Source organism: Danio rerio, chromosome 17 (genome assembly GCF_049306965.1).
Source record: "Danio rerio strain Tuebingen ecotype United States chromosome 17, GRCz12tu, whole genome shotgun sequence".
Lineage (NCBI taxonomy): Eukaryota > Metazoa > Chordata > Actinopteri > Cypriniformes > Danionidae > Danio > Danio rerio.
This window is the reverse complement of record NC_133192.1, coordinates 58941670-58962575: the sequence shown is the minus strand read 5'-3', so window position 1 is coordinate 58962575 and position 20906 is coordinate 58941670. Positions and strand designations below refer to the sequence as shown.

The 20906-nt window shown below is 37.5% G+C and overlaps 1 protein-coding gene across 11 annotated transcripts in view; it reads right to left on the bottom strand.

The window, feature by feature from the left end:
• The window catches only part of meis2a (Meis homeobox 2a), a 105582-nt gene extending 98803 nt beyond the window's left edge, over positions 1-6779 (bottom strand). For 7 of the 11 annotated variants that reach the window (XM_009293345.4, XM_009293346.5, XM_009293343.5 and 4 more), the window contains exons 1-6: positions 6163-6779; positions 5668-5888; positions 5196-5337; positions 4932-4982; positions 4400-4450; positions 3795-3944 (exon numbers count right to left, since the gene is read on the bottom strand). In XM_009293345.4, coding sequence (XP_009291620.1) covers positions 3795-3944; positions 4400-4450; positions 4932-4982; positions 5196-5337; positions 5668-5888; positions 6163-6174 — 627 coding nt within the window. In that variant the 5' untranslated portion in view covers positions 6175-6779. 11 annotated transcript variants of the gene reach the window in all.
• Between the last annotated feature and the right edge of the window lie 14127 nt (positions 6780-20906).

Below are 20906 nucleotides of genomic sequence, written 5' to 3'. Positions count from 1 at the left end.
CAGCCATTTCTTAGCTGGTCAGGCTGGGAGATGAGCAGCTAAAACCAGCTTGACCAGTCAAGCCAAAACCAGCTATGTCCAGCTTAAACCAGGCTGGTCAAGCTGGTTTTAGCTGGATTTGGCTGGTCATTTTCCAGGCTGACCAGCTAAGACCAGGCTGGAAATGGCTGGAAAACATCTTGGAAATGGCCAAAACACCTCTAAAACCAGCCTGCTCAACCAGCTAAAACCAGCCTAGGCTGGTTTAAGCTGGATTTTTCAGCAGGGATATCAACGTCATTTCACATCATCATTGCACCTCACATTGTCCTTGGATGAAGGCGACCTGAATCTAACCTAATCTTGGGATAGCACACCTCTCTTTCTCCAACCTGTACATAATGACCCCAAACTTTTCACTACATTTCAGTAACTATTGTCTGATTATGATTATGCCCTAAATTAAAGCACACAAATAACATTGCAAATAGCCAACAATTAAGTTTAATTCAATAATAATCATCTAACAAAATCCAACAAGCATCTGTGCTTTCCTTTAATTCCAGTGTGTGCCACAAATAGACTCGAGCAACATCTTCAGGCGTCCAGTTTCAATAAGATCTCATTCTGAAATGGTGAATTTATTAAACGGGAAACCTAAAACCAGCAGAGACCATCGACAGAGAGGGACTTACACACTTCCGTCTGCAGCACTACAACCACAGCAACAAGTTGTGTGTGTGTGTGTGTGTGTGTGTGGGGGGGGGGGGGGGGGGTCCAGACGAGAGCAGTCAAGCCCTGATCAAACAGATCAGATGTGTGCTGCATGTCTCTCTTTCTCTCTCTCTCTCTCTCTCTCTCTCTCTCTCACACACACACACACACACACACACACACACACACACACACATGCTGCGTTATTACTGGAGGCCCGATGACCTAAATCACAGCACTTTCTGCATGACCAATGCGACACACACACACACACACACACACACATGTAAAATAACACAGCAACACTCACAGCGTGTCACCAGAACACAAGCTGGACGTCTGCTGGAAAACACACTCGATTTGTGGTCACCGAGTGTGTCGCTGGACCCGCAATGAGCACAATCCACGAAGATCACAACAGCGCGACGACGCGAAGTGTTTGCGCTTTAAAAACTTAACACAAACATCCATTTATTTATAATCAACATGACAGCCGCAAACAAATAGGAGAATGCGGATGCCAAAGGCGAATGTCACAACATTTCATAAAGTCACAACGACATGATGACAGACGGCACCGAGGCGATGTCAGAGGCACACAAAAAAACTCAACATGTCATCTGTGCCCTTATTTTAAAAAATAAATCTGCAAATACGAGAGACGAGGCAGAGCTGAGTCTACACAGCGGATTGTTAGCTGGATGTTTCAGATTATCAGACCCGTGGGCGGAGGGGTTCGGATGGTTCGAAAGACCCACCCCTCACTGACAAAAGTCCAGAATTTATCCCATACAAGAGCTCATTTGTCCTATTGTGACTGCCATTCCATAATAAATTGTTAAAATAAACATTGAAGAAGGTTTTAAGCTTTTAGATGCTGCTTTAGCAAGACTGAGGAAAGTTAAATGCGCTGGCCAGTTTGTGTTTGCCTAGTAAATGACAACATGGCTAGTTTTTAACCTATAATATTTAATCTATAAACTTTAAATCTCTCAAATTTTTTCTAATAATATGGTGTAATAAATTTGCATTTGGAAAGTAAGTATTGTTCTGGTATTTGTTTCTTCTATATCTTAAGGAAATGTTTTTGGTAGATAAAAAAAGTGTGGTTGATGACCATCCGACAAGCTAATCCAGCAAAAAAAGAGTGCTTAAAGTGTATTTAAAAGTCATATTTGCACGGAAAATGAGGTGATTAACTGCAAAAGGTCCATATTTTAAGAAAAAAAGAACCGAGCCTTTCAGCAGACCTGCCAATAGATCATCAACAGAGGAAGCGGATTGCAGATCTATTCACCAACTCTACACAGTCCAGAGGTGTTTATAGAGCTGGGTGATTTGGCTTTATTTTAATAAATGCAGAATTTAGGCTTTTGCATGGATTGGAAGCACATCAAAATGTAATGACATCCTGATAAAGGCCTTGATATCAGCATAAACTACACCCAGAGACAATGTAGTATTCAATAGTAAATAAAAGTGGGGATATTCACAGAGAGAGAGAGAGAGAGAGAGAGAGAGAGAGAGAGAGAGAGAGAGAGAGAGAGAGAGAGAGAGAGAGAGAGAGAGCATGTCCTTCATCCCGAGCAAAGCAACTTTCACCAAATGATGTAGCCTCAGGCAAAATCTATTAAAAATGCATATCAAAGCAAAAAAGGAGAGAGGAAAGGATGAGAAAGGTACTACCTAAATAAATTTGCATATCCAACAATCAAGCTGATGTCCTCAAACACACCAAAGATAACCATAAAAAAGGAGTAGAAACGCCACATAATAAAATGCAGGACCAAAGGAAATTAACGGAGCTAATTTATTTAGATTCGCAATAGAAAGCCAGCGGTTGTCTGAGCAGTGTGTCGCCTATGAAGTCGTGCGTTTCTCAGTATGTGGAGCAGCAACAGGCCTGTGATCATTTATTCTCATTAACAAACACAGCCACTCATGCACACTATGCAAATGTGACGTTTGGACCTTCAATGCACACACATACACACGCGCGCACACACACACACACGCATTCTCACATATTTACATAAAGCAAATAAATAAATACAATCCTTCACTTGCAGTCAAATATCTATTAAAACTGAGCGACACCACTAAATCATCAAAGTAAACAATTCATCCTAATTTACACTTTAATAACTTTATGTAATGCAACGCGCGCAAGACATTCCTGTTTTAAATTAAATTAAAGCAGGTAACTATAGGCTATTCATGCACACCCCGTAAAAAAATACGTGAATATTAATTCAAATAACCGTAAATTAAATTTCGACACACAAAATGCAGGAATGAACTTGCATGTTTAGCGTTGACATTATCAAAATGATAACATTCAGAATACACGGCGTTCGGATGGAAATATTCGCGTCTATAATTATAGCTACACTCTGAGATGTTAAGTAGCCTGCGTATACAGTGTGTGGCAATTTAAACAATTGCCTTTCCCGATTTTAAATCGATTAATTTAATGCACTTTAATGGAAGTTAACAGATGCTCAGATGCTCAAATCTGCTTTAATTCTCTCAGCAGGCTTGATCTGCTGCTCTCTGAATATCCCACAGGACGCTCCATATCAACTACACGACGCGGAAAACTTTCTGTTTCCCCAACATTTAACTTACACAACACCGAGATCAACGCGTTTACACAAAGCCGGGAATTTAATGACAAGATTCAGAGAATTCACAGTAATGGAGTCTATAAAACGGACTCAAACCACAACAAAAAAAAATCAATAAGAGACAATTAATGCACAATAACAACATCATCATCGTCGTCCTGGCAAACTAAAGAGAGACACATTATAAAAAGACTACCCAGTACTGCCCGCATAACATATTAATAATACAGCTATAAAATAGCACGTTAATTTGTTTTATCACAACTATAAACAACAATGTTATTATTTGCAAAGCAACAAATTAATACAAAACACAAAATCGCATTTAAATACACAAGCCACAAGTTCAGGGAAAAAAGCCCGAAACTACTTTTAGCATTTATCTCATCCATATCAGCCACTCGAATGCCATTTGTGCGTATATACACAATTCCGTGCACAACAATTAAACAATTAAAGCTTCCAGTTACTTACATGATCGGCTAAGTTGGTCGAAGATCCCGAGAGTTCCTCGTGGTCTGATTTTGAGCTGCCATCCCGTTCATCAATCACTAAATCTATGGGCATTTTTCCTTTCAAACAACTAATGTACCGATGGCAGAAATTGTCGCAGAGTTCGTGCACCTTGAGAAGAGAACAAAAATAAAACCTCTGTCAGTAGCCGCTCCAGAAATAAGCACAATTAAAGGACATCGTGAGTAAAGACGGGGAAACAATAGAGAAATTGTAGCAATGCTTATTATTCTCCTGAGACTCCAGCAACAAGTTAATCGACAAAAACAAACACTACAGCTTGACAATAAGACATATGAACGCGCTGGACATAATTTAGCAGAAAGTATAAAAATAAATTAATTTAATAAATACGAATTATTATATATTATATATTATTTTAAAATCAAAGATAATTTTAACATGGTTTTAATAGCAATCTAAATTTGTCCAAGATTATAATTGAATTTGAGCATCAAAATATAACATCTGAATCGTTCAATTAAAATAAAACACACCACAAAATCACAGTAAATTCGCCGGAAATATTTCTGAAAACACATAAATCCAAATAATTAAATGATTACCTTTTCTAACTCCAAAAGATGAAACCGTAATACTTGTATGGCTTGTATCATCTGTGGAGAGAAACCCAAGCTGTTAGCCGTGTCAATTCTTTGCATTTGAAATTTACATTTAATTATTTATTTTTTATTTTGAACATGCATTTTAATTTTTAATATTCGTTGCGTTATATTACAGTGCACAAACTTATCCAACCCCAAAAATAAAATGACATAAAAATAAGTAATGTTAAAAATAATCAGTAATGTGGCGGAGAAATAACAAGCAATTATTTTTGGATGTTAAATAAATCGCCGCTATATTAACTGGCCTGCGTGAAAGTGTTAACGGTGATATCAACCCCATAATGAGTGACTTATTTCACACTAATATTCCCCACTCCAGACCGCTGTGAGGGTCCCACTTCAAACAATCCTGTCACACATCAAAAATCCTCGTATTTGCTTTTACTATCTCCAAATCCGACGAAAGAAAATAATAAAAAAAATACTAAAGATAGTCTCTTCTTAAAGACAGTCTGATTTGTGTCCTTACCAAATTATCCAATTCTGGATTCGAAGAAAATAAAGGTTTTTCAGCGCGGACCTAAAACACACACACACACACACGGGAATGGAGGTTAATAGCAATCGATGTGCAGCAATTCAATAGTAAGATTTTAATTATGCATTAAAATTCAAATCGTTGCTAATCTGGTTTAAGTGTAGAAAAAGCGCCGATTTAATGCGGCTACTTAGAACTTCCAAGTGTAAACAAAACAGAAAGTCTTCGGGTGGAAGTGTTGCAGCGCGTATGGACCTGTTTGGCGAAGACAGCGATGTCCTCGTTGAAGGAGTCCGAGGAGCAGACGTCTCCGCCGGCCACCCCGGGCTCGCGGGGAGTGCATGTGGCCAGCTCGCACTTCTCGAAGACCAGAGCCAGGAGAGGAAACAGAGGATGGCTGCAGAAACAACAACACGCCAGCCTTTTAGATCTCAGCCATGTCAATGCACAGAGCAATAATGAGCAAAAACAGACACGCGAAACAATCAGTAATAATTCTGCAGAACTCGGAAGTCTCGAAATCGCGTCGGGGTTTGGCGATCTGAGCAGATTTGAACTTAAAGCGAATAAAAGTTTGTTGAGGCGATTCTGAAATAAATCAAAGTCCAAAGCGTGGATTCGCTCCCAAAATCCCGAGGAGAAAAGTTCCTCGAAGCTGCGGGGAAAACGTTAGCAGAAATCGAAGCGGCTCTGGAGTCCGCGGATCCGATTTTAATGCGGAACTCACCCGTAAATTTGATCTTTATCCCTCTTTAACACGTCGTTGACAGCTGAGCCCATGCTGGTGGGCATGACATTGGGATGGGGGGCATGTGTGCCGTAATGCTGGCTGGCGTGGAGCGGCGGTCCGTGGTTCAGATGGTGGACCTGCGGGAGCGGCCGAGGCGCGTGTGGATCCCCGTACATCCCGACCCCGTCCATGCCGCCGTAGTGAGCCAGCTCATCGTACTGCAAGAGAAGCAGAAAGTCAGCAAGAGCACAGAAAAAAGGAGACAAAGAAGCGAAAGTGTGCGAAAACGCGAGGAAAGTCGTGCAGTTTGCCCGTAATTACCAAAAACATGTTGAAGTTGTAAAAGCGCAGCGAGCAAAAGCAGGAGCCCGGAGCTCAGGATATTCCCAGCAAAGTGCGTCAGGCTCAAGTAGTTTTGCGCGTGCGGCGACAGTCGAGGCCTGTGATAGATAGTGCATTGGTGGAGGTGAGTGTTGGAGATTTTAAACCTACCCTTTGCGCCATCAGCCTGCGCTCCAATAAACCTCTGGATCTGTGTCGTAGATTTAATTTCCCAGTCCGCTCACAAACTCATGCGCCGCAAAGATGCCCCCTTTTTCGAGCCGAATTCTCTCCTATTCTCCAACACGGACGAGCGCGGGCATCGGGAAGAGTTTTGCAATTATTCTTCTTTTCCTCTTTGCCCCCCAGAAAAGAAAGGGAAAAAAAAAGTCAAGCACCAAACTGAAGGTTACAGCCGGCCCATCAACAACCTGCATGTAACTAAACTGTCGTGTCTCATGGCTTTTTGCCACTCCAGCTGTCAATCAAAGCCAGAGGTTGTCAAGGTAATGAATGAATGATGGTTGGTGATGATGTTCGGGAGAGGATGAATCTTTTTAGAGCCCCGTTTTCATCCCACAAGTCCCTGTCTCCTTTATGCCTCCGGTCCGCTTTCTTGTTTTATTACTACCACTACCACTGCTGGAGTGTAGCGAGGAGGATTTAGACGAGGAAAAAAGAGGGAAAAAGAGAAGAGTTTTTGAAAAGAGAAATGCGGCGGTCTCGTGCGCGGTCGGAGATGAGTGAGTGTCAGTGAGTGTTGGCAGGTCGGCCGCTCGCTCGCTTATAGAACACAGTGAGTTGAGCTGCGCGCATCGGCGGGAGAATGAAATGACGGAAGCCGGAAGTGGCGCTGAGCACAGCCAGTCCTGCACGAGCTCCACGCCAAAGCCTGCGCGAGAGGCGAGCGTCCAGTGCGCGAGGGGGGAGCCACGCACAAAATCCCACTCACAGAAAACGCGCTCAGAAAAAGACGCGACAGTGCGCTGGGCAGGCGGCCAACGCGTTATTAAAACTGCGCTGTTATTGCGCCTGGAGAAAACAAAGTCTTGCGCACTTTGCGCGTTTTAAAACTACAACTGCAGCTAGATATCAAGTGTCACACTCACAACGAGCCACCCCCCCCCCCCCTCTTTTTTATCTAGACAACTAAACTTTTCCAAAGCTGCATCAACTCCTCGGGAATGTCTTTAGTCACAAAAATTGAAACGCGAGCCGCGCGCGCTCCTCAATTATCAAAGAGATCATCAATCATTAGGAACTCTGAAGTTTCAGAGGAGGAGCGATGATATTGATTGTGCTACAGATGGCCCCTAAACACCACAAACAGACCCTTAAAACACCGCTCCTCATCAATGATCATATAGCCAGCCTGCGTGTGCATATCGCCGCGCGCGCGTGACATCATCATCATCCTATCGATCCGCGTTTATGCATAAATGTCTACATTTAGCGCTTGTTTTGTTGTCCAAATTAACAATTTGCGGGTTAGTGGAGCAGAGCTCGGCGGCAGAGAGGTCAGCACAAAAGCCGACGCCTCGACTTTTTAATCAAGCCGGCAATTAAAAAGAGGATTTTCGTAAATGCAACAACTGAACTCTGTTTATGACAGAGGGGAGGGAAGAGCATGCACGGGGAGAAAGTGCACGGGTTCACTGTGCAATAGCGACTGCAGTGGACACAGAACGCGTGCATGTCTGACCACTGCTTTAGCGCGAGGACGACCGGAGAAACGCACGCGGTAAGTCCAACGCAAACACACAGAAAGCTGAGGACGAGCGCGGCGCATTCTGCTCAACCACACAACCTCTTCTGGAAATTATATATAAAAAATGCTTTATGATCATTTATTTATGTATTATTATTATTGTTATTATTATTATTATTATTATTATTATTATTTCAACAACTTTAAAAATAAGTACAATTCTAAATAAGTACAGCTATAATAAATGTAAATATAATTTACAAGAACTATTAAATGTTGTGCATGCTTTCCAACAAGTGAAATAATACTTTTTCATGCCTACGAAAGTGCGCACATTTCGGTTTTTATTACACTGATTCTCCGCTATTTAAAAAAAAACACCTTTTCCGAGACAACATCTAGGCTAATTGTGTCACACACTCAAAAAATATATATACAGTTTATAAAACACGCTTTTACTTTCAAAATAGATATGGGAAATATCAAACCCGCCTCTTATTTCAGTTACATTAAAAATAAATACTATATTGATTTTAAAATAATCTATTTAAAAGCTGTAAATAAGTGTTTTGAACAGGGGTCCACCTAAAAGATGGCATTAACAGACGGTAAAATTTCATCTGCTGGTGTCAAATTGAGGTCATTTTAGGGTTAAAGCTCTCCATGTCTCTGCCCAGCTGCGTCGGGGAATGCATTTCAACTACAAAACCTCTTTTAAAAGCACTTCCTTTAAACGTAAATAAATTAAATAAAACTATTACAGGAATTACAATGTAGATGCTTAATGCAAAACACATCTCGGAGGCAGATCTTTTTGTATCTTTGCAAACAGTTTCATTTTCAACATGAAAGAAAGTCTCATTATTTAATCCGATAATTCCGATGTAAAGTTATTTGCAGTGATTATTAAAATATAGACGCACTATAAACACATTTCTACAGAACAACAGGTCACAAAAGGCGGTAGTTTATAAATGCGTTTAATAAATATATAAGTAAATAAATAAACAACAACAGAACAACACTAACACTTGATTCGCGCTTTTCATTCGTGCGTTTTAAATCAACTTTAAATATTTAGTCTTAAAATTAATTAGGATTTAGATAATAATAATAGGCCTATGTAGGCTATTTGCAGATATTCCTCTTTGATTCCAGTTCTGATGTGTGTCTGCATGTTTCCCCCCTCGCAGCTCTTGTTCTACAGTGAATATTTATGTTAAGATAATCATTCCTCTGTTTACCGCTTTAGCTGCGTTTAAACTCTCCCTGACCTTAGGGAACATGTCATGCTAGTCCCCGAAGGAAGGCTGAGGAGCGCCAGTGTTTGTAGAAGTTTCGTGAGTAACTGTAAATTCTGGTGTGCGAGGAAAAGGCGCATTTTCCTTCTTGCTGTTATTCTCACGGCTCTGCGAGACTCTCCGCCGGCGTGTTTCTGCGCTCTGCGGCGCTTTAGCGACACCTGCCGGAGCAGATCTGCGCCTCACTGCAGCCCAACGCACAGCCTTATTCAATTTAAAATGTAGAAATGCTAAATAAATAAATAAATGATTTTGAATAAATTGCATTTTAAGAACTATGCTGAGCGGTGGCCAATTACGAAGGGCGAAATAAACCGAGAGTTCGACAACATTTTTTAAATGCTTCTTTTATAATGCGTGATACTTTAATGCGTTACTTAATGCGTTATTTAATGCCCCACCCTATGCTTTAAATTCAGAATTAAATTTATTAAATTATTAAATACTTTTGACGGGCCCATGTTGTTTTTTCTCATCTCTGAAATGTTGAAAAATGTGTATTTTCATCATTGAAATTATATTTATTATTTAGTTTTTGAAAAAAAAATACATTTTAAAAATGTAAGATCATGTCCAAAAAGTAGTGTATGCACATTATAACTGCTCTTTATTATTGCACACGCGCACAAACAAAAATGCAGGGTTTTGAACCCGATGCTGGTGCAAATCTAAACTTAAATTACATTTAAATTACACCTTTTAAACCCGACGTTTTGACCCATCCCAAACGACTCATTAATGATAGGTTAAATCAACCCATCATTTTAGAATGTATTGCAATTAAAAGCTTCCCTCAGCATAAGTGCAAACATTCGATAAATATCTGATAAGAATCATTAATTTTCCTTCGGCTTAATCCCTGATTTATCAGTGGTCACCACAGCGGAATGAACCGTCATATCTGATAATATCTAAAAAATAAAAACTGTCCAGGCCGAATACTTCATTTAATAAAAATAAAATGTAAGTCTCAATATCTCGAATACTCTAATTAATAAGTGAGAAAGCAACAAACTAAATACACAAATCACAAATTAAACCATTCCAGCGTAACACCGCTCTTGACAAGTATCTTGAAATAGATCTGCGTGTCTGGATGTCGGTGAGAGGATTATTAGAAGAAGAAAGTGATCCTGTGATAATAGGCTGAAGTGTTATTTCTGTTCCCGTTTTGTGTGTCGCTTTGGTGTGTGTGCTAAATGCTTAAAACACACCTTACATTCTTCAAACGCGTTTAATTTCACGACAATACACAGCACGAAACGGAATATGTCAGCATGTAATTAAGAGTTTTCTTCCTTTAGATCCTATAGGCGCTTCTTTGTGGGGATTATTGTGACCTTATCAGAATTTCCCTCGCCAATGTACGTCTGTGTTAATCTAACAGGCCTACTTATGAAGCGTAAATCATCTTTTTAGACACGATTACTTCACTCCATGCGTCCAGAAATGCGATAAATGCGCGAAGGGTTAAAGTTGCGCGTACACTCGAGTTTTGGCGACTGCGTGTCAACCGTAATGAATCCCGAGCCACGCCCGCTGACGTCACTGACAACTCATTAGCGCTAATCATTTGCTTCTGGGCTAGAGGACAAAGTCATATCGTTAATGGCTTATTGGTAATTAGCCGCAGTGCAGGTATGCCGATATTCTGCTTTCCGCAGGTTCAGGCGTCATTATGAGCGATTCCCCCCTCAGGACCTCAGATTTTACGCTATTTAAACAAATTCCCGACACATCCAGTAGAACATCTTTTCCCTTCCCCATTCAAATTAAAGGTGTAAAATCCACACTGCTGTTCGCGACGTGCTCAAATAAATGCCGTTGCTATCTTTGTTGTTGTTTTGTTTTTCTCACATCTCCCCATTTGACTGTATCTCCCTTGGTTCTGGAAGAGTTTACATGATCAAGCAGGGGACCCAGGTAATTACCACACACTGTCAAACACAGGGGCCGCTGATTCAAATGCAGACTGAAGTTTCAAAGAGGAGCCTTCCCTTTGCAGAGGCCCCCGATCCACACACACATACACACACTCACACAGAGAGAAAGAGAGAGAGAGAGAGAGAGAGAGAGAGAGAGAGAGAGAGAGAGATTCTGCCACAGGACACACAGTGAGGATGTGACAGCACTTACACTACAGCCTGCACACACACACTCACACACACATGGTCGCACAGCTCTGAAGATTGCCTCTCTACAGCCCTGCAGCTTCACAAAAGAAATCAAAATGGGATTAATCTTTTGATACATTGTATTAATTTGAATGACTACATTTGATACATTGTGTCATTGTATTTGAGTTCGTCTTTGATACATTGTTTTACTGTATTTGTATTAATCATTTGATACATTGTTTCACTGTATAGTGAATTCATTTTTGATTCATTGTTTCACTGCGTTTTGATTATTACCGTATCATTTGACACATTGTATCATTACATTTGAATTAATATCGTTTGACATACTCTATCAATGTGTTTAAATGAATATCATGTCATGCATTGTGTCGTTGTATTTAAATTAGTACAATCTGATACACAGTGTGATTGGATTTAAATTAGCATCATTTTTGTTTGTGTTTTTGTTTTTAATTGGCCTTAATTACTATGTACTTACATTTAAATTTATATCCTGTACAAAAATCCTGGTTGCCTTAATTTTTTAAGCTGAATGAAATTAACCTTATGAGTCCACTGAACTTATATGTTAAACTGACTTAAAACAGCTTGTGTAACTTATAAAATTAAGTTAGAACATGATTAACTTAGTTTAATAAGCTACAAAGAACTAAACCATATGCTGTCAGGACTAATTCATCATATAATTATTTACAGTGTACATGTTTTTACAGTGTGCATTTATTTTTAACATATACGCATGTAATTGCATTATAATTATACTGTTCATGTATGTACCTTACACCTGAACCCACCCGAAAAATAAGCTCACCATCAATCCTGTCCCTATATGTGTTTTGCAATACAATACGAACACAATAAACACACATATTTATTTGACGTAATTACTAAGGGCACTTAAGCGAGACCCTTTATTTTATATGGTGTCCTTTGTTACATGTTTTACAGTATGAACTTACTGCAATAATAATTACAGTTTACCATCTCTAAACCTAACCCTGAATAATATTACTCAGTACTTAAACGTAAAGTTACACCTCACTGTAAAACCCAACAGTCGACTTTATCAAATTAAATGAGTGTGGTGAACTCAAAATTTACTGGAAGTTAATTCTACTCATTTGAAAGGAGTTTTGAACTCAGTGTCGAAGGTATTGCTTTGATTAAATACATCATTACTTCAACTTAAAATAAGGAAGTTCACAGTACTCAAATAGATTAGTTTTCCAGCTAAAATGATTCATAGCAATCGGCTTTCTCAAGTGGTTTGAGTTGCCTAAACCTATTGGGTTTTACAGTACTCAGTTGGTTTGAGTTCTCTTCATTTATTGGGCTTTACTGTGCTCAAATTGCTTCATTTACTCAAATGGATTAAGTTCACAGCACTCATTAAGATTAGATTTTGAACTTAAATGGTTTGTTGCAATCGGTTTCGTCAAACGGTTTGAGTTACCTTAAATTTTTTAGTTTTACAGTGTATAACAATGCTATAAAATAGCGTAAACCTATAATCTTACCACCCGAGACTTTCCCACAGCATTAAATCTGTGCTAAACATATGCAGAACCCAACTTAATAACAAAAAAAGCTGTAAACTAAAACTTAAAACATGCACCTAATGTAACAGACTAATTAATTATAATGTTATTAATTCATATTTAAATCGGAATTAATAAGGCAGCACATCCCACATGAAATACTGTAGTCATCTATATTATTATAGTATATTACACTGTGAATATTTAGTGTTTAACACACTGTGGTAATGAATAGACAAGCATAATATAGCATTAACTATAGTGAACGGATAAACTGTAATAGTCACTGTACTTTTGATTTTACTACAGTAAACAATGGTGAATGGTGGTATAAAACTTGTAGAAAACTATTGGGGGATTTGTTTATATTAGTTAATGTGTCCCCATAGCAGCTGTATAATCACCACAGCAGATTAATTCAAGTACTTTACTATAGTATGGTTCAAAAATACTGCAATATTTACTATAATGTGTTTAAACAGCAAACAGTGCTATTATTAATCTCGGTTAATGTTAGTCTCAACATTTACATTATTAAAGCAAAACGTTGGGTGTCTGCTAACATTAGAACATACAGCGAACTAACATTAATATTAATGATCCTATCAACATTAACACAGGATGGGAAAGGGATTTTGGGTTAACATCATTTTAAGGTGTGTTTACTATATAAATGCCGATCAATTAGGCCTAATTACATGCAATGAACAATAAACCTAACTAGCATTATAACCCTAATATAGTAAGTACATGCAGTACTTTGCAGTACAGGCAAAGCAAGGCAAGTTTAGTTCTACAGCATATTTCACACACAATAGTAATTCAAAGTGCTTTACATAAACAAGTATAAGGACTAAAAATAAACAATTGTTAGAAATATTTGGTAAATGAATAGTTACACAGTAACAACAAAAACATCTTAATATAAAGTATAGACCATTTCAGTGTGTTGATGTCATTGGCCCATGAATATTTCCCGCTTGTTCTCAAACTATTTCATAACTGTAACAAGAAGCAGTTCAATCATACTGTTAAGACAGCTCTCATAACAATATTCATCAATATGTGGCTCTTTTTGGATTCAAGGAAGCTCTAGAAATTATAAACGTAAAACAGGAACACCATTGTTATTGTTTGCAGCCCTCAAAATGGTCTTCTTTACTAGTTATTAACATTAACTAGTGTTAATAAATGTCCTGCGATCAATGCACACGTGATGATATGCACTCAAAAAGATTTGTGATGCTTGTAACTTAATTAAAATGAGCTGAAACACCAATTCTTGAGTTTTTACATTTGGAACAACTTAATCGTTTTATGTTCAATCCGCTTTAATTTGTAAAAAGAGTTAAGCTAACTTAATCGGTTCGTGTTGGGACAGCAAATGAAGGAATTGTGTGTGAGCCAGCATTGTGTACAGTATGTCCTGTGCTATTACAGCTCCACCGCTGCATCACTCACACATCTCACAGTAAGTCCAGATGATGACACATTTGTCCAACAAAAATAAATAATGTTTCTGAATTTTAAACATTTGAACAATCATTTACACTGAAAAAAAAATGATGATGGTGTCTGCAAACAATTTAAATGTGTAGAATTGAAACAAACAGGTTACATTTACTAATGCTGAAATGAATTTGTTTGTTTAAATTTAACAGAAATAAATGGTTTACAACCACTTAACATAAAATAAACTAGTAAATCCAGGCAATCATCTTTGAATTATTTTTTTAGTGTATTTGGTCAAAAATGAAATGATTAAGCTCAACAAATAAACACACGTGCACTCAATAAATGACTATTGCTGTTTGTTCAGACTACACTCTCAGAAATAAATGTACACGAGCTGTCACTGGGGTGGTACCTTTTCAAAAGCTAACCTAAAAGGTCCATATTAATACCTCAAGGATACATATTAATACCTAAAAAGTACAAAAGTGTTCCTCTTAAAATTTTTAGGTACTAATATATACTTTTAAGGTACCAATATGTAGCCTTTAAGTACAAACACGTACCTCATACCTTCATTTCTGAGAGTGTACATGCAGTATTTAAAATGAGCTGAAACAACACACTGCTTGATGTTTTGCTTTTTGGGAATGACCTAATTATGTCTAAGTGAATTAAAGTTATAAAAAAAACAATAAAGTGAACTAAATCCGTTTGTGTTGAATTGTGTGAAACCCAGCATTTCTTACAGTGAACTCAAAAATGATGTTTACTGTTTGTTTGAACGACTTATTTAAAATGAGCTGAAACAACACAATTCACGAGGTTTCTTTTTTTAGGGACTACTTAATTTCTTTATGTTCAATAAAATTTGATTGGATTAACAGTTAAGTTAACTTAATTGATTTGTGTTGGGACAACCATTGGAGGAGTTGTGTGTGAGCCAGCATTTTTCTACTGTGTTTATCCTCTGCTGTTACAGCTCCACAGCTGCATTAATCATAAATCTCACTGCAAATCTAAATAACATTTGGCCAACACAAATAAATAAATGTTTCTACATTTTGAACATTTGATTTGTCATTTATTAAGTCAAAAATGAACTGATTAGGCTACAAACAAACGCACATGTCCTCAATAATTTACAGATTTAAAATGAGCTGAGACAACACACTTCTTGAGGTTTAGTTTCTTGGGAACAACTTAATTATGTTCAATTCATTTAAATATATAAAAACAATTAAGCTAGCTTAATCAATTTGCGTTGAATTGTGTGCAAGCCAGCATATTTTACAGTGAACTCAAAAATGACAATTGTTGTTTGTTGAAACTACTTATTTAAAATGAGCTGAAACAACACAATTCTCGAGAATTCTTTTTTTTAGGGACAACTTAATTTTTTATGTTCACTCCATTTAAAATTGTTGACACGTTTAAGTTAAGTTAATTGATTTGTGTGGAACCCTGCATTGTTTACACTGTAAAAAATGTTGGGTTCCACACGATTCATTCAGGTTGTCCCAACACAAATCAATTAAGTTAACAAATTTAAGTGGATTAAATAAAAAACAATTAAATTGTCCCAAAAAAATCTTAAGAATTGTGTTGTATGAGCTCATTTTACATAAGGTTGAACAAGCAGCAAATTCTTTTTTCATCAAAAGTTGGCATGGTTTATTTCTTATTTTATATTATATTTAATTAATACATAAATTCATATTAAGTAATGCAATATATTTTTTATCAAACTTATATTTTACAATAAAAAACATAATTCCGTTTTTAATGCAATGGAATAAAAAGCAATTCGTTGAAAAAGTGAGCAAACTGAGTGAATGAACTATGTGCATAATTCTAAAAAAATCAAGTTAAGTCAACTTAACATTTCTAAGTTACAACAGAAATGCTTATATTATTTAAGTAATTTTTACGGCTATGGGTTTACTTGTTTAAGAAAAAGCTTTTTAAGTGTGTGTGCATAATTATAAAATTTAAGTCAAGTCAGAGGGTTTACTCAGTTTTTTAAGTTAAATAAACTTGTCATTTTGAAGGCAAAGGGTTTACTTGCTTTTTTAAGTGATCATTTTTTTACAGTGTACAGTAAACTTTAAAATGATGTTTGCTGTTTGTTCAAACTATTTATTTAAAATGAGCTGAAACAACACAATTCTTGAGGTTTTGATTTTTGGAACAACTTATTTTTTATGTTCAATCCACTTAGATTTGTAAAAACAATTAAGCTGACTTTGTTGATTTGTGTTAAATTATGTAAAACACAGAATTATTTTACAGTGAACTTAAAAAAAATGATGTTTGCTGTTTGTTCAAACTACATTTACATATTTAAAATGAGCTGAGACAACACACTTCTTGAGGCTTAGTTTCTTGGGAAAATATTAATTATGTTCAATTCACTTAAATTTATAAAAAAAATTAAGCTAACTTAATCAATTTGAGTTGAATTTTGTGTAAGCCAGCATATTTTAGGGTGAACTCAAAAATGACAATTGCTGTTTGTTGAAACTACTCATTTAAAATGAGCTGAAACAACACAATTCACAAGTTTTTTTTTTTTTTACAAATTTAAATGGAGTTAACATAAAAAATTAAGTTAACCGATTTGTGTGGAACCCTGCATTCTTCACAGTGAACTTAAAAAAATTATGTTTGCTGTTTTGTTCAAACTACTAAAATAACACAATTCTTGAGGTTTTGTGTTTTTAGGGACAATGTAATTGTTTTATTATAAAGTAGTAAAAAACTATTTAACTTAATTGATTTTTGTTGGGACAACATGAAGGCACTTTGTACAGCGAACTCAAAAAATGATAACTACTTATTTAAAATGAGCTGAGACAACACAATTCTTGAGGTTTAGGGTTTTTTTGGGTACAACTTAATCCACTCAGTTTATTATGAAAACAAGTAAACATAAAAAAAAAAACATTTAAAAGCTTCTCAATTAAGCCAACTCAATTTCTTCACATTATCCCAACACAAAAATCGATTGTGTGAAAGCTGGCATTTCCTCACAGCGATGTTGCGCTGGAATCTGAATCGCGTCTGGCGGGACATTTGAGCGTTTAACATTATAAACATGCCTCTCTCCTGCAGCTCCGAGGGATACTTTACATGTAAATATTCACACAGCGAGAGAGCAGCGCATGAATTATTGAGAGTCCAACAGAAGTCAAACGTCTCCGTGTTTAAACTGAAGATCGGACCGGAAGAGAAGACTGAATTATACAAAAGAAAAGCTAATTGGGGAGGAGGATGAAATAAAGCAGAGCTGGAAAATAAAGATGCCTTTTTTATCCTACATGCACGTGACTCTCTCTCTCTCTCTATAGGTGTGTGTGTGTGTGTGTGTGTGTGTGTGTGTAATGATGACAGGTATTACCAGGGGAAGGGCTCGCAATTTACAAGAATGTTCTATTAGTTAATGTGAGGTAATATTTTTACTAACATTTATTATGAACAAACAATACTTGTGCAGCATTTATTAAATTAATCGCAGTTTACAAATATTGCTAAAATCCACTACCTTTATTTTATATAATGTTGAATAAATACTGTAACAAATGTGAGTACAAAGACAGCATTATCAGTCAAAGAACTGATTTTTGTTTTGTTTTATGCTAAAAAAATCATTGTAATATTAAATTTAGATCACGTTCAGTGAAGACATCTTGTTACATTCCTACAGTAAATATATCAAATGTTAATTACAGATTGGTAATGTGCATAAGCACTTCATTTAGACATTTTAAAGGTGATTTTCTCAGTATTTTTGAAAAATAAATGCATCTCATCTCTTATCCTAACAAACCAAACATCAATAAAATTCAGCGTTCATTTATTTTCATTTCAATTTCCTTCAGTTTAGTCCTTTTATGCATCAGCGGTCGCCACAGCGGAATGAACTGCCAACTATTCCAGCATATGTACACAGCGGATGCCCTTCCAGCTGTAACTCACTAACAGGGAAACACCAATACACACTCATTCACATATGTACACATGCAGTCATACACTACAGCCAGTTTAGCTAATCAGTTTCCCTACAGCGCATGTGTTTGGATTGTGGGGGAAACCAGAGCACCCGGAGGAAGCCCACGCCAACACAAGGAGAACATGCAAACTCCATCCAGAAACGCACCCTGCCAAACCAGCGACATTCCTGCTGTGAGGCCACAGTGCTGACCACTGAGCCACCGTTCACTTTACTGGACTTTCAGATAATGCAAAAACCTCAAGTTCCCAAACTGCACACGTGTGACTCGTCTGGTTGTCAGAAATGTGTTTGTTATTAGTTGTTCATGCTTGTAAATACATGAACTAATAGAGAATTATTGTGTTGATATAAGTGTTAAAGGAGAAGGTGAATTATGAGGACACTGCCCAATCTCCCATTTTTCAAAAAGGCTTATAAATAATAAAGAATTTGTTTTCAGAAATTAAAACTACACACGTTTTCCTGGAGGTTGTGTTGGGGAAGGGGAATAGAAAATACAGTTTGCACAGTCAAAAAAAAAGAATGTAAACCTACGAAATGTCCCCACAATTCACACCAAAACTGTGTGCGAGTGTCTTGTGTTCCTTACATTGTGAGGACATAGCAATACCAGTAAATTGTCACCATGTAGGGACTTTTTTTTGTCTCAGTGAGAAAAAGGGTTCATAAATCAGACAGAAATAAATATTGTGAAAATGTAAAAGTGCAGATTGTTTGCTCTGAGGGGGAGAGAAGAGAATACACGGTCTGTACAGTACAAACATCATGAGAAGTCCTTATAAAGTCTGTGTGTGTGCGTACAGGTTTATATGGTTTACAGGGACTCACGTTTGTATACTAACACTGGTATGACTTAGTAGTGCTCTATTAAGGTGGTTTACAAGAACACACCTTGTGTCCATGTAATTCAGAACACTTAAAAACCATACACAACGAGGTTGTTGACGTTCAACGTTTACCACAAGTTTGCTGTGAGGGTTGGGTTTAGTGTTTTACAGTATACTGCAAAACTGCTTTGCTTAATTATGCTGTGTTCACACCAGACGCGTCAAGTGTGAGTGATTACATGTTAAGTCAATGCAAACGCGCGAATAGACATCCTGCGGCACGATATGCGCGAATGGCATGATGCGAATGGTGTGATACTCGTGAATGGTGTGCCGCAAATTGCGCAAATAGCGCGATGCAAATCGCTCGTGTTCAAAAATCTGAACTTCAGAGGACATTCGCACAGCGTTAACCAATCAGGAGCTTGCTCTTGTGGGGGCGTGATTTTGATGTAGAACCTGTTGTTGGTGTCCCGGGGAAAATCCTCCAGCCGACATCGACAACAAGTCTTAAAAAAAAGCCCCCATCATCCAGGTTAAGTTTCTCGGGGAGTTGATGAGCTCAGAGCTGGATGCACCTCTGAAAGGATCTAACTAGACACGGCCCTAAACGTATCAACACTGTTTTTCAGCCTTCCTAAAGCACATAAACACTGTTATTTTCCTAATAAAGTCAATGTTAGCCATTTAGCAACTAAGCTACTGTCACCAGACAGACAGAAGGCCTGCCCATCACGCGAATCCACGTCTGTTCTGAAGTGAATTTGATGCACGAATGAAGCGGATTTGATGCGTGAATGAAGCGACTAAACTCAAATGTTCACGCTGTTATTTACGTGCGAATTGCGCGATTTATCTGCACGTTCATTAGAGTTTTTGTCTTGTTTCTAGTCCAAATATCTAAATATTACTAAATCAAGAAGCCTTTTCTAGACAAGCAAAACATGTTTTCTTGTTTTCAGAAATAATATGTAGAAATTAAGTGAGTTTTTCCTTAAAGCAAGCTAAATAATCTAGGGTAAGCAAGTTAATATAATGTCTAAACCAAGATTATTTTGTTTACCCCATTGGCAGATTATTTGTCTTGTTTTAAGGAAAAACTCACATCATATGTACTCATTATTTCTGAATACGAGTCTATTTGTCTAAAAAATGCACCTTTATTTAAGAATTTTAAGATATTTGGACTAAAAATGAGACAAAAACTCTAAGAAAAGCGTTTTTCCCAGTGTATAAAATGCATTATGCCTATGGAGAGTCCTGTGAACCATATACAAGTATCTGTGTGTGTGTGTGTGTGTGTGTGTGTGTGGAGACCTATATACTGCATATATACATACCGTACTGTATATATGAATCCGCACAGGCAGAAGTCAGCCGTCAGAACTTGTCAGAGTTGTGTTTTCTGCAGGATCGTGTCTCGGCTCTTTGTTGTGATCTGGCCTGTGGCTCAACACTTGACAGACTGTCAGGTGCTGATGGGAAATGAGCGCCGGCACTAGAAAGACATTCATATCTGCGGCTCCATGCTTCATTATCAAACAGGTAATACTCAGAACACAAGCGCCAGAGAAACACCGGGAAATACAGCGAGATTTCAACACACACACACAAACAAAACATGCTTGTTCAAACTACTTATTTGGAGAACGCTTGAAATCAAAACTAGCCGAATTGAATTTGTTAGCTGACATTGCTAGTTTTGAGCTGAACAATTCATCAAGAAGATCGTGGGTTTCCTCCGGGTGCTCCGGATTCTCTCACAGTCAGTGTGGTGTAGGTGAATTGGGTAAGCTACATTGTCCATGTGTGTGAATGAGAATGTGTGGATGTTTCCCAGTGATGGGTTGCAGCTGGAAGGGCATTCCCTGCATAAAACTTATGCTGGAGTAGTTGGCGGTTCACTCCGCTGGGGCGACCTCTGATTAATAAA